The 14,571-nt window shown below is 36.4% G+C and overlaps 2 protein-coding genes across 2 annotated transcripts; both read right to left on the bottom strand.

Moving 5' to 3' along the window:
• Positions 1–3,475, bottom strand: kti12 (KTI12 chromatin associated homolog). Its single transcript, XM_024280708.2, has 9 exons — positions 3,247–3,475; positions 2,604–2,655; positions 2,469–2,521; positions 2,334–2,389; positions 2,164–2,243; positions 1,932–2,091; positions 1,775–1,837; positions 621–689; positions 1–216 (listed from the first exon to the last, which is right to left on the bottom strand). The coding sequence occupies exons 1-9, from the start codon at positions 3,395–3,397 to the stop codon at positions 73–75; spliced, it is 828 nt and encodes a 275-aa protein (XP_024136476.1). The 5' UTR covers positions 3,398–3,475; the 3' UTR covers positions 1–72.
• Positions 3,476–5,269: 1,794 nt separating this feature from the next.
• On the bottom strand, positions 5,270–13,851 carry znf592 (zinc finger protein 592). The gene is made up of 9 exons (XM_024281953.2): positions 13,686–13,851; positions 11,072–13,275; positions 10,823–11,001; positions 10,555–10,728; positions 10,312–10,471; positions 9,754–10,014; positions 7,427–7,539; positions 7,212–7,353; positions 5,270–7,121 (listed from the first exon to the last, which is right to left on the bottom strand). The coding sequence occupies exons 2-9, from the start codon at positions 13,253–13,255 to the stop codon at positions 6,666–6,668; spliced, it is 3,669 nt and encodes a 1,222-aa protein (XP_024137721.1). The 5' UTR covers positions 13,256–13,275; positions 13,686–13,851; the 3' UTR covers positions 5,270–6,665.
• Positions 13,852–14,571: the final 720 nt, after the last annotated feature.

Here is a 14,571-nt window from a genome sequence, read left to right on the forward strand (position 1 = left end):
TGTATATGCATTAAAGTATTTATTTTTCACAGAAAATACAAGAATGATGAAAATTAAATACATAAAAAAACATCAGTGGTGACTCTTATTTAGATACTGAACAAACATGTTGGCGATCTGCGCCGTGTTCTCTATGGGGTGCATCTTGCTGTAGCTGATGAACTGGCGCCGCAGTTTCCGCAGTTCCGCCATGTTGATGCTTTTGGTGAGCTCCACGTTCAGCGTCAGGTTAAGGAAAGTAAGCTGGTCGCTCACACATTGATGAAAACGCGCTTCACCCACATTACTTCAGAAGCACCAAAGGGGAAACCAGATTACATCCTTCCGTTTAAACGTTTAAGGTGAATAAACGACTTCTGTCAGCGGTATAGCAAATTTAAATTACACACCTGTAATTGAAGACGGACCAACAAAGACGCACATGTGCTTTTAAGTCAGCTTCTGCTGCCATCAAAGGAAAACATTCAGACTTCTGAGGCCAGGACAGAGTTAGACAATTATTTGATGCTAAAGACATCTAATTTTATGGACTAAAATTAGGAGGGAAAAGGATTTTAAAAGATAATAAATAAGTAAAAAAAGAGCTTTAAAACATGGACAATTGTATATAAAAAGGATATTTTTTCTGTCGCTCCTGGTACTGAGATGAGATCCCCAGGAACGCTCGTCTTTTGAGAGTTAAAGATTTCCTGGAAAATTTTTGAAGCAACAATTAGAAAAAACAATTAAACTGAAGTTTAAAAATCACAGAAATTACCATTATATTTAGAGTCAAACGGTAAAATAAAATATTTTATTGATGTATTGACTGGAAAAACTAAGTTAAAAAAAGCTATTTATATACAAATCTATCAGAATTGTTATTTTAAGTGTTACTTTCTGCTTCTTTGCTCAGGATAAAACTAAAATATAATTTTCTTGTTTTAATTATTTATTTTTAATAGAAATGATCAATGCACACACACGATTGGAAGCAACAATGCAGAAAAGTAATCCAAACCCATTGTTGCCACGTGTCACATATGTACCAGGCATTTACAAGCCTTAGTTACACAACACAAGAGAAAAAAAAAAACATTTAGTACAGAAAGGAATGAAGAACCGTTTATCCTTTAGACTGTAAGGAATACCAAAACCCAATTCTGCCCCCATCGGGTGACTAACTGAACACAGAACAATGGAAAGGACCCGGAAATCACTCCATCGATCAGCTGATGTGCACCCAACCACAAGAAAGTTTATAATATTTTAATTATACAGCCTAAAGACACATTCACACAGCCAAAGGTGACCAGAAACGTCAACATTTGGCTTTCCTTGTTACTAAAAGTTTTAATTTTTTTCTCTTTTTTGAGCAGTTTTAGCTCTCTTTATTATTATTGCAGAGTTAAAACCACTAAGCCACACAGATCTGATTTTATAGTAATTCAAATTGCTCTTGTACTTTACTTACTCCATTCTAACGTCTAATTAGTTAAAGTGTGAAACATAGTTTTGTTGCTAAAGAGACTAGGAGCCTTTGCAGTTTATTGTGGTTTGAAGTGGGTGGGACGGTTATCAAGCTGTAGGGTTAAGTCACATTTAGATTGCGCTAATAAAATGTATTAATTCACCAATCATCAGCTAGTAATGAGGACTTCAACAACAACAAAAAAAAATGAAGTTTAGAAAGCTTATGTGAGGCGTTTTATAACCTATAGACTAAAATATTGGAGGGAAATCACACTAGCAAATACTTCACTAAAGAAAAACAGAAATCACCCATAAGACTCACCATTAATACTTCTTGTGTGATCTTGTCCAACTCGTAGAGGAAGTTTACAGAAGTCAAAGGTTGCTGCAAAGGACGAAATAACCCAGACTGTAAGTACAAAATCCTCCACATCTATTATTAATGAAATAAACAGAGTTTATTTGTTTAAAATCCTTACACTTTGGGTGGACTGGTTTGGTGGAGGAGCTTTTCTTTTAAAAAGTGCATCAGAAATAGACTCAAATGGAAGGTTATCGTCTTTTAAGATGGTGAAGAGAGGGCTGTCCCATCTGTTTCTGGAGTCAGGGGCTTCAAATCTTTGAACTAAGGCATCAAAGCTTTAAAAACAGGATGATTTTAGTTCACAGCGTTGCAGAAACACCAGTTCAAGCCATCTGTTTGCCACTCACATGTCCTGGGAATACTGCTCAGCGGGATTTCTGCTTCTGTTCCATGAGGAGCTCTGCTCATCTGACGTCAGACAGTAAACCTACATCAAAGGAAGGCATGGCCTTTCTTAGAGATGTGACAACAGTAATAACCCACTATAATTCAAAGTCTTTTTTTTCTGCACACTCACCAGGCAGTGAGGTGTCTGTGCATGTTTGATGAGGCAGAACAGCTCATAGCGGTAACCTGGAAGAAATTGAATATAATATAAAGTCAGTTTAATATGTTTTTTTTAATGTATCAAATTGTTGTCATGGATATTTACCTTTAATATAATTAACCGAGTCCAAAATAACAATGTCATCTTTGTTTACCTTCCTGAAAGAGAAACAAGCAACACATTCTTGAATGAGGGGTGTATTATTGGTACTAATTACAAAGAAATGTTTAAAAAGTTTACCTTTCTACTTCAGCTTTCAGTGACGCTCTAACTTCTTTCTCCTTTTGGGAATCTGAAATGAGTCTAACAAAGTTACTATGGAAATTTAGGCTATGAAAACAGATTTCAAAAAGACTGAACACAGATACACATTATAAAAAAATCTATGTAAATTGGTCAACGCTCAACAATGAAATTAGTTCAAATTTTGATGCACAAGTTTATGACTTGATTTAATTTACAACTTAACTGCACATTAGCTTTTTATTTAAAATCCAACTTTACTTTTAGTTTCAAAAAATTTGTGACAAATGTAAACCTTTGAAACCTGAAAAAACTGACACTTGACATGGAAAATCTATTAAAATAAATTAAAATATAATACTAACCAAAGATTTAATCAACTAATATAACCTGTTCTAAGTGAAATCTGATTTATTTAATCAAATTTTTAAAACTCAGCTTTTATAAGCATTGAATCAAAGTTATCTGTCCCATCAAGACAGACCACATTTTAACAGAGAGACACAAGTCACATTATTTGAACATCATTAAGAATAAATATGGCAAAAATTTAAAGTTTTTAACTACTTTTAGAAGAGAAAATCCTAAACGCATGCGCGAAACTTAAAGAAGATGCAGTTAGCCAGCTAGCTTAACTTGCCTGCGTAAACACTGTTTCTATCAACGCCGAGAGCGCCGTCACCGACAATATAAACCCTTCGCTCTGTGTTCCTGTCAAAATACTCCTTCAGCTCCTCTGCTCTTTTAGTTTTACCACTGCAAGGGTATCCACAAATAACTACTAAAGGCATAACTAACAACAGAAGCTAGCATACATGTGTGGGAAAAAAAAGGATTGTTAACCCGGAAGTGAAAAAAAAACAGACAACCAGCAGATGGCGCCAAAGAAACGTCAAATTGAAAGTTAAACCTCAAATCCAGGCAAAGAAGAAAATATATAGGTGATAAAAAATAACACAAACCGTTTGATTTAACTTGCCCATTTTATTTAAAACAAAAGTAACAAAAGTATTTTAAAAGACATAATGCAAAACATGTTATAAGGATATATCCTTGTATATAGATTGTATCTAATACTAGAGTCATGTTTTGCTAATAAAATATATTTCACAAAAAAATCAGTTTCTTCTTCCATTAACAAATGGCTTTGTTGGTGTTTTGATTGTTGGTTGTCCTCAAACTGGATCTCCTCCATTTCTAGATGAGTAGAAAACAATCAGTGAGCTATAATATAATATAATATAATATAATATAATATAATATAATATAATATAATATAATATAATATAATATAATATAATATAATATAATAAGGGCCAGGAATCGATAAAAAGAAATTAACTAATTAATCGCAAACCTGGAAAAAATTAATCGCGATTAATCGCTATAATTTTTTTTTGTCTGAGTATTTGCCAACCACTTATTATCTGCGAATATTCACAATATAAAATCACACACAAAACTCTACATTTAGAAAATTTATTTTTAAGTCAATCAATTTAATTAAAAAAAATCTGATTGATTGTATTTTTTGTTTTGTGATTAAACACGATTAATCACAATGTTTTAACAGGTAAAATTTATTTGTTCATAATGGCACCGGACTATGGATCAAATAGTCCACTTTTTTGTGAAAAGGTGATCTAAACCACAAAAATAGCAAGAATAAAGTTAAAAAAAACTATTGAACATTGATCTCTTTTGTAAGTGACTATGCTGTAAATAGAATAATACCTGACGAAATGTTTAAACGCACTCCTTGGAAACCTGAACCACAGAATTAAAGCAAAGAACTGCTTCTTCGATTACGTTGCGTTAGTACATATTAAGCCATTAATTACTTTTTTTTCAATGAAGTGTGTTAACATGTTAATGTTCACAGCCCTAAATATAATATAATATAATATAATATAATATAATATAATATAATATAATATAATATAATATAATATAATATAATATAATATAATATAATATTTTTACCAGCATGTGGATTGTTCTACTTTTCTTCTTCCCGTGCCCATTTCAACATCTGGAGAAGTTCATGCAGGTCTTTCAGTACTTCTGAGGGGTTTTTCTCATTTTCAAAGGCTGGATTTAAAACACTATTATCCGTAACACTCTTCTTGCCCATGAAATGCCCTGTTAAATGCAAACATTCCAAATCCCAGTTAGTAGCAAATTCAAATAGAGTAAGAAAATGTTTCTTTCCTTACCTGTTGCCCACAGATTTCCTCTGGGATTCACCTTCAGCTTTGAAATCTTATTTCTCAGTTCAGTTAAATCAAGAGTCATTGAAGTAGTCATGGTAAAATATGAAATAATCATGAAAGAAAAGAGAATTCCTTTGCAGCAAATCTTTGTCATAGTGACTCAAATAAAAACAGCAGCCTGTTAATTTAAATATCTGCAGTTCCTTTACTCCAGGGACAGGCATTTATAGTGTGATAGGCTGGACTTAATATTATAATTTGATGAGGTCAATCATCTTTGGTTGTTGGATAGATGACGCACATTAAAGTGCCTGGTAATTGTAAGATTTAAGCCATCACTGCAAAACCTTCAATTGTCACATCAAAACACGAGAGATGATTTGCTTCCTGGCATCCGGAAGATTAGCACTTTTTTTTTTTTTATTTGCAAAAAGACCACAACTGGGATGATAAGTTATTCAATGAACCAGTTTATTTGTAAGTACTTTGCGTAAACATAACAAGGCACGTGGGCCACTGCATGCCGAAGAGATGAGATGGTGTCAAATATGCTGTGAATCCACGTTTCACTGGTTTCATATGTACACAACTCCTTCTCTATACAAGTCCTTCGAGTACGCAGTATCAAAAGTACAAATGTCTTTTATAAAGGAGTACAAAAAGAGCAAAACTTAAACAAGTAACATGTTTTTTGCCTCTATATCTGTGGTGTGATGATTAAAAAAAAAAAAATCTAGCTTGTCAGGTCAATATGACCCTAAAACTGTAATATCGTTCCCAAAATAATTTATAAAATTCACAGTGGGATGATACACATTTTTATATTTTTTTTTCTATAATTGCACTGCGAGTAGCTGTGAACTCTCAAACCCCCTGCAACAATCACTGCCGTTTACGATGGAGGTAGGAACTGCTTTAACACCACCTGCAGATAAGAAGCCTTCAACAAACAGTTCCCTTACAGCCATCACATATTCATATTCACATCACCAGGATGAGGTTAAGAAAACAATCTCCCCTTTTATTGCTGCTAAAGTTTCTTTCATTGTACCCTGATATGACAAAACACTGGCGTTCAAAAAACAAATAAAGGAAAAATCTGATCTGGCAATTTGAGGTACATTCAGTATTGATGTGTCACATCCTTAGCATAACCACACAGATTCATCATTATATTAAGACCCAAACTCAGAATTTTAACACATTTTATAAAACAAACAGAAACCTATAATTAAACTTTTTTTTAAATCTTGAAACCAATTTATTTTTCTTTAAAAAAATAAAATCCTTTTCCTTTCAAGGGATGGGATTTTCAAGACAAACATTTCAAATTAAATAAAAAAAGGAATAAATTATTCATCCTTACATGGTGAAAACCAACATTTCAACCAATATCAGACCTTCACACTAACACACATTCCTGAGCATTCTCTTAAAACAGATGCAACATGAACAAGTAGAAAAAAATGTATGAATGAAGCTTTATGGTAAAAGAAAAATAAAATATATCATCGATATGCAGGGTTAAATTAGAATACTGTTCATAAACAAATATAACAGATCTGTGTGAATATACTGCATTAGAATTATGTTTGCCTCAACACCATTAAATATGAGCGACACCTCAGAGACATTTTACTGTCAGATCCCAAAAAAAACACTAATTGCCACTGGTGTATCTAATGATGCTCGGCTCATTTTTTTGCTTTTGAATGAAGTGACTTTTTTTCTGAGTATGTGGAAATATGAATATCAGCCACTCTAAAGATATGAATGAATATAGGAAGTGAACAAATGAATACTGCAGCATAATTTGGCTTTACTTTCAATAGCTGTTTCAGGCGCTTCAAGGAGGAGGTTCCTCTCCTAAAGAACGCTCTCTAGAGTCTAAAGCTGGGTTTGGTTTTAAGTCACAGTCTGTTGTTTTGGTTCCTTTTGCAGTTTTAGAGCCATCATCGAGCGAGGGTTTGGATTTATTCGATCCAACGTGCCGATTGTTCTGCTTCTCTGTGCCAACACCAGCTTTCTCCTCCTCTTCCTCCTCCTTGACTTTGTGCACGATAAAAAGATGCCTATTGAGAGACAGTGCAGATGTGAAGCACAGGCCGCAGTGAAGACACTGAGGGGTGCTTTCATCTGTTCTGTGCTGAGGTATATGCTGCTGGAAGTCTGTCCGGTCGTCTGTAGTGAAGCCGCACTTTAAACAGCGGTGCTGGGTTTTGGGACGTTTCGCTGAGGGAGCCTCTTGATCGGACTGATGATTCGCCTGGGTTTCCACAGGGGGGAGGTCAGAGGCAAACTTCTGAAAAATCACATTGAAATATTGACCAGGATGAGTTACTCCGCTAACTTGATCTTCAGGCATTTTATTTTCACAATAAAAGACAAATACCTTTCCCAGAGGCTTTTTGTATTCCCGGAGGGATGCTTTCGGCATCTGACTCAGATCAGGATTTTTAATTCCATGCATTAGACTGATGTGGTTCTTCAGCATCACACTAGTCGTGAATATCGTCTTGGTATCAGTGCAATACCTTTGGAAGGAGAATCTTTATTAAACAAACTAACATCATTAGAAACAACATTTATCAGTAGAACATTTCTTACCAACAAGAGTAGATTCTCCTTTTTCCATCATGGTCACTTCGAATGTGCCTCCTCAGGGTGATTGCAGAGTTGAAGGACTGCTCACAGTGTCGACACGGATACTTCTTCACTGACTGTTGGTTGAAATGTAAAAGGAAAGAAAAGAGGAAATATATATTTAAAATATATATCCATAAATTATGCAAAAAGAAATGTATGAAAGACTTCATTTATTTAAAATTGTTTTTGACATTTTCTTGTCTCATTTTTCTAATGGAGGACACATATAAAGAAAATGAAGCTTAAAATTGCATATCTGAGTATTTCTTTACTCATGTGAATCAGGAGCAGACACGAAATTATGTTGGAAAAAGCTTGTAGATGCCTCAAACTCTCTGTTCCACCCATTCTGATACATCCACTTGTAGACAACTTGAATGCAACTGCAGCTAAAATTCCTAATTTTTCAAGCATGTTTTTAGGATCTTTCTATGTTTTTATTTTCCATTTTGTTACATACACCGCAGTTGAAATTAAATAAAACTACTCTAATTTATCATGCATTGTTCTATTTTGATCTATTTTTTATGAAAAAAATACTTTTTATTCGGTATATTAAATTGAGTAAAAATTACCCGGCAAAAGTGATGGTGTAACTTTTCATAGTGAAAGTCTCTATGAGCATTTACCAAGACCTTTGCACTTCCAAGGAAAGCTGATCAGCTGACCGGAGCTACCGGTCGGGAGCAAACAGATACGACAGGGTGTGCCCACTTCAAGATTTAGATTTTAAAGAATCTTTGAACTGAACCCTGAAATGCTCGGGCATTAGAAAGAAACCAAACGTGGATTCACGTGCTTCCTTTTATGGTCTCAAACTGAGACTAACTGCCTCACATTTGATAGCTGACAGAGATTTTTTCTTTTAAATGAAATTTACCACTGAATGGATCTGGTGATCTAGTTTAAACCGAATACTAAAACCAAAGTTTGACACTTTTCATTCCACCCAGCCTTCATTAACTCCAAGGACACACAAGCTCTACGCTTTTGCTCGCTTTGTTATATCTTATTCATTTGGCAGGTGCACTGATTGTAAATCGTGATGCACGTGTTGCCATAAAATATGAATTACGGAAGGGAGGGAGAAGTGCCCCCAGTGATTACTGCACTTCTTGGAAAGACATGATAACAGTTCTGGCTCTATGTTCTCTGCAGGATGATTAGAGAAGTTTATTGCGATCAATAGCCTGTTGACAACTTTTTAACCAGAAGAAGCTGCTGGTCTGTTTGTTGGGAGATGACGAGAACAAACACTGAGGGCGGTTCAGAAGCAGCACCTCAAGTTGCAGCAAGAGCAGCAGAAATACACAACTCTGATTTTGTACTATTTTTAAAATCAATTCTTTCAAAAAAGATAATTAAAAATGTGCTTTACCGTAACAGGATAATACATTTAAAAATGGATACAAATGTTCCCCAATCTATAATTTGACAGAATTCACTGCTTTCTCAACTTGGGAAAACAAGCAATGATTGGGATATAGATTAATTCATATCTATAAACATTTTACGCATCATTTTCTCTTTTCTATCATTGATTAGTAAAACCAAGTTAGACAGACAATTCCACAATATTCAATTTCATTGTTTTTGTCCATAAAACTTTTACCAGGAACATCTCATAAATTACAAAAATGAGCAAATGCTTAACATTTACATTGACAGACTTTGCTAAAACTTTATAAAAACAATATTATCATTATTTTTTTGATAATACAAAGACCTTTCCTAAAAATAATAAATAATAATAAAATAATTATGGAGACATTTTCTGAAAGATGTTAAAGTTGAAATAGAGTCATATAGGGAGTTATTCTATTTAAAAAAGGTGTCTTTTATCTTTTTCCCCTCGTTTATTCAAAAGTCCAGGTTAATCAATAACATTTTGCCAACATTTATATCAAAACTTAAAAAAAAAATTAGAAAGACAATTAACAATAAATACTAATTTCATGATCAAGTTGGTCGAAACAAACAAAAAATGATTTTTTATGAAAATATTTTTGTGTCCTTCTACTTAATCCAGTAATTATCTAGGTTTAATTAAGTTTACAAACAAGCTGACTTAGATCTTTACTTTATGTATGAAAATTAAAATCATGCAAACAATGAATAAAATCAAAGACTCTAATAAAATTCCCTTTAAGATAAAATGACGGCACATGATCACAATTAAAACCAGCTCTGTATTACTTAGAAGACAGATCTTTCCGGCAGTCTTCAAATTCTTCTACATGGTTAAAAAAAACAACACTACACCAGCATTCCGATTCAGGAAGTCTTACCTTTCCGTGGTTGGTCTTTACATGAGAAACATAGGATTCCCTGTCAGAAAACCACTGCAGACACTCGCCACACGTCCAACCGCTGGGCTTCATTCGAGGCTTGATATCCTTCTCTGATTTTTTTCTACCACATCCTGTAAACTTCTGAGCATCTGTACTCTTTGACTGTTCTGTAGAATGAACATCTGGATGGAGGTTGGTCTTCTCTTTTTCTTTCACTTCTTTATCCACCTCTGCAGTCATGTTTCCCACATGAACACTCTGGAGAAAAAAAAAGGAAGAAACGTACACCTTACCATGTTTAGTTTTAGAATGTTTCAATACTCCAACAATTCAGGAGGAAAACAATGCTTTGGTTACAACTTAATACATTTCTAAGTGTAAACTTGAAAAAAAAAAAGTTGGTTCAAAGTGATCTCTGTGGAGATTATTTATTCAGGATTTCTGTTTTTCAGGGCGACTGGACTTTTAAGGTCCGGATGACCTTAAAAACAGAAGTCTTGTGACTTTACATTGATACAAAGGATTGATTCACTAAAAAACAAACTGCACACCAACCTTGAAATGTAGCATTAACAGCCGCTTTTGTGGAAACACTGAGTTGCATTCGGGACATTTAAAAACACATATAAGTCGCTTGTTGGCATTCTGATGGAAATGCTGAAAGAGGAGACGTTTTTTCTTGAAAACTGCTTCACAGGAACACTTCAAGACTAACCTGCAAGAGCAAAGAGAGTTCCATTAAAAGAAACTGCCAAAGAAAAAGGAAAATGTTGCAACACAAACAAGTCAGGAACTCACTGAAGTGCAGATTTGCTGGCAGAATGCTTCTTTTTCAAATGCACTTCACAGGCGTCGGAGGTCTTAAAGGCAACTGGACAGACGTTACATTTATAAAAAACTTCACAGTGTTTCTCCTGGATATGAGTCTCTTGTCCTTGGAGAGTTCTGAACACCATGTCACAGTGCAGACATCTACAACAAAGGAGATGGAAAGCTAATTAATACCAGGGATACGTTTTATGTTATGAGATTTATTGAGGTCTACGTGATTAGCAAGAATACTAACTTGTACCAAGCCTTGCGGGCGTAGTGCAGACAGTTTTCCTTGACGTGCTTCTGAATGTCTGCAGAGCGACTCAGGCCACCACACTCGGGGCAGGAGTAAGGGGACTTGTGTGCGTGAAGCCGTTGATGAGCTCTCAAGCTGCACTTGTTGGGTAGCAACATTGAGCATACTTTGCAAGTCTGTACCAAAAAAGAAGAGCAGATTCCATTTAAAGCTCAACACCTTTTATAATTTAACACATGTACTCACCAGTCCCTCCACATCTTCTGATAGCTTCTGGTAATGCCCCGCGAGCGCTTTATAGTCATGCAGCTGCTTGTTGCACTCCACACAATGATGTCTGTGTCGTATTATACTATCCGGATATAAAGGCAAGACGGGTTCACTTCTAGACGAGCTTAAGGATGAGGTGGAGGAGGCCAAACTCGCGGGCTCGGAGCTCAGTGGAGCAAACAAGTGCTCCTCAGATAAGGGTTTCAGATGGAGCTGCGTGCACTGCATTACCATGCCACTGTTTTTATGCTCCCGCGCGTGTGCCAACAGGGCACACTTGTTGAAGAAAACCAGGGTCTTTGCACAATGCGTACATCCCACTTCAATGTGAACGCTTCTTCTGCCGTAATGGCCCACGAGACTCTTTTCGAGCCCAAAAGCGTCCCCGCACTCGAGGCAGCAATATCCATTTGGTGGAAGGTTGATGTTGCTCTCTGGAGGGGGGCTCAAGTTGGGCACATATGTAGGCACAGGGTTGGCACTGTTCAGCAGTCTGTGTAGAGTCCCTGCAGCTGTGTTTGGAACGGGCGTACAGGGGAAAGGGTTGGCTGCTTTCACCTGATGGACTAACGGGACTCCACTACACACGGACGAGGAAAGCGTGGGGTTACTTTGCTGATGGGAAGCGGACCGTGCAGCTACGGAAGCAGCAACACTGTGAGGCACCAGGTTCAGACTGGCCAAGTGCACAGCTTTTGGAAGGGAGGTTGTGTTAGCTTTCTGGCCTGCAGTTGATGATGTTCTCTTCGGTTTTTGCACCCGGTGTGTAGCAGATTTTTTGCCAACGCTGGTACTACATGAAGCCAAAGATTTTCTGGAGTTCTGCTCGGATTTTCTGTCCAAAGCCTTCAGTGATGTTGTGCTAGCTGGGCTGCCTTTAGACTTTATGCCAACTACATGTTCATTTGTTTGAGACTGATGAGGGGAGATGGAAAAAGAATCTTCACTGATCACACTCTGAGACGGAGAGGATTCATAAGCAGAATAAATGTCGTCTGTTTCCGACTCTGGTAAAACACTGGTAACCGTGCGCTTAATCTGACCTGATGTGGTTTTAATGGTCTTAATTCTGACTTTGGGTATTGCTGGAGACAATCCAGACGCCGCTGCTAGGGACGCTCTGTCACTACCATCACTACAGATGCTAATAGGACTATCAGAGGGTTTGATTACACGTTTCACTGCTTCAAGTGGACTTCTGGGACTTTTGGGGGATATGGGCACTTTTGGGCTAGCTTTCAACAAGTCATTCTGCATCTCAGGTGACAATGTGGAGTTAGTCAACTCTTTGGGGTCTTTTGTAGCGTTCAGAGCAACAAGAGCCTCAAGACAAGAGGACAGCTTGGATGTGTGAGATTTGGTAGCTAAATGAGAATCACTCACATCCACTGTGTTGTTTGTATTGCAGTTCGTCTCAGTCAAGTTCTGATCACAACGCAGATGGGGAAATGTACTTTCTTGTTCAGATGCTTTATTAGTTTCATTGTTTATGGAGATGTCAGCTGGTGGCTTACTTTTCCCAATTTCCGTTCTGCTACCTTGAATTTCCTGGGAACAATTATCAAACAGACTAAAGTCAAATTTTCTTTGATTGTTTGGAAGAGAAGACTCATCCAAAACAGGAGCTTCTAAATAATTTCTATCTTGTATGGGAAGTGTTTCATCTTTGCTCGTTAAAGGGTTCTCAGGTTCTGGGCTTGAGACTGAATTAAAATGTGAAGGAGAAAATATTGGCGTCTGGCTGGTATTGCATTGATTAGCCACCTCCTTAGGAATTTCTGGTGAACTCTCTCCATTTAAAGTTGACACAAACGATTTGGAAAAGCAATTGTCTCTTTCCTCTGGAGGGTCAGAATAGGTTTCCTGTGCCGTGAATCCATTTTGCAATGTGGTTCCAGAGTGATGTCTATCCCTGTACTCTTCTATCGACTCCTGTCGACTTACATTTTTCACTATTACACTTACAACAGGGATATCTGAAGTTGCAACAGCTGGGTTATCTAATAAACTTTGATCCAGACACATCCCATCATGTTTCAGCTGATTTTCTGTCTCCTCGTGGCTAGTCTGGATGGGTTCTTTAGCATCCAATCCAGTAGCATCTGGGATGTCAAAGGCTGCCAGAAGATCATCAAAATCTGGGGTTTTCATGTCACCCATGGCTGCATGTCCTTAAAGATCTGCAAACATATATAGATAGAACATTTAAATAATGGTCTATGCTAAAATTAAAACTTTGAATAAACGCTAAAACAAGAGCCACCACTCAATAACTCCAATTTAGTAGAGAGAAAAGTGCTAACGTTAGCTTTGGCTAATACATTTAGCTTCACGTCATGTTGAGCAACGTTTACATATTGTGTAACCTAAAGTACAAAATTCCCAAACACAATAAGCTTAACATTATAGACAGATTCAGGCTTAATACATCCAACCAACGCATCGCTCAAAGTTGTCATTGTAGCTAACGCAGACGCCAACTAGCATAACAGAGAAGACAGTTTAGCATGCTAGCTTAGCTAAATGCAACCGCGCAAAAATGACGACTAAGCTTTTAAACTTTATACCTAACAACGCACATGGCTCTTACCATGGGATCCGTTCATGCTAAACACTGTAATATCCAGCTTTGAAGCCCGTTAACTACACTTGCAAAGTGCTCACTAAACTAGGTTGAGCTAAAGGTTTCATAGCTAACGTGGGCTAAAAGCTACTAACGTCAACTTGGATTTCCTCTTCCTGCATTTTTTTTTAGTCATCCCTCAACGCTGTCTGACAGACCAATGACACCAATTTAACACGTGGATAAATCAAAGTTTTTAATGCATACAGAGCAGGTAAGAAGGTACACACATTTACTGTCTATAAGAATTATTAGACTGTCTATGGGTACACACCTCTATGACAGATACACATTAGCTAATACTATTTTAAAAAGTGTTTCTTTAAACTTTTACCATGAAAAATAAAAGTAGATTCAGTTCCAGCACATTTGCAACCCTTTTGGACAGTTTGCTCTGCGCTAAATAACACAGTTATATATCAGTAAATTAAATTAACATACATTTTGTAGTTAAAAAAAAAGGATTGCATGCGTATTTCTGGGCAGAAAATGGTCACTGGACTTTACAAGATACCACCAGCCAATCTTTATGGACTCCTATATTTTCATTAGAGAGAATATCTTTTAAAATGAAAATTTTTTAAAGCCAAGTCAGTGAAGCCATTGAACCTGTAAGACGAAACTCAGGACAAAACACTCAACTTATGGCTGACTGGTCTCAGAGGGCGCTGCTGCAGCTCAAGTTCCCGCTAAAATCAAAAATTCTATTCAGTAGACTTTAAGGATGAAATAAAAGTAAATGAGCTAAACAGATCTGTTTCATTTTAAATATATGAATATAAAAATTAAGTGCAACATGTGATGCAGAGTTAAGGATTAAACTAATTACTTATGGTGCAAAAAAATCAGTTAC

This window comes from Oryzias melastigma, linkage group LG6 (genome assembly GCF_002922805.2).
Source record: "Oryzias melastigma strain HK-1 linkage group LG6, ASM292280v2, whole genome shotgun sequence".
Taxonomy (NCBI): domain Eukaryota; kingdom Metazoa; phylum Chordata; class Actinopteri; order Beloniformes; family Adrianichthyidae; genus Oryzias; species Oryzias melastigma.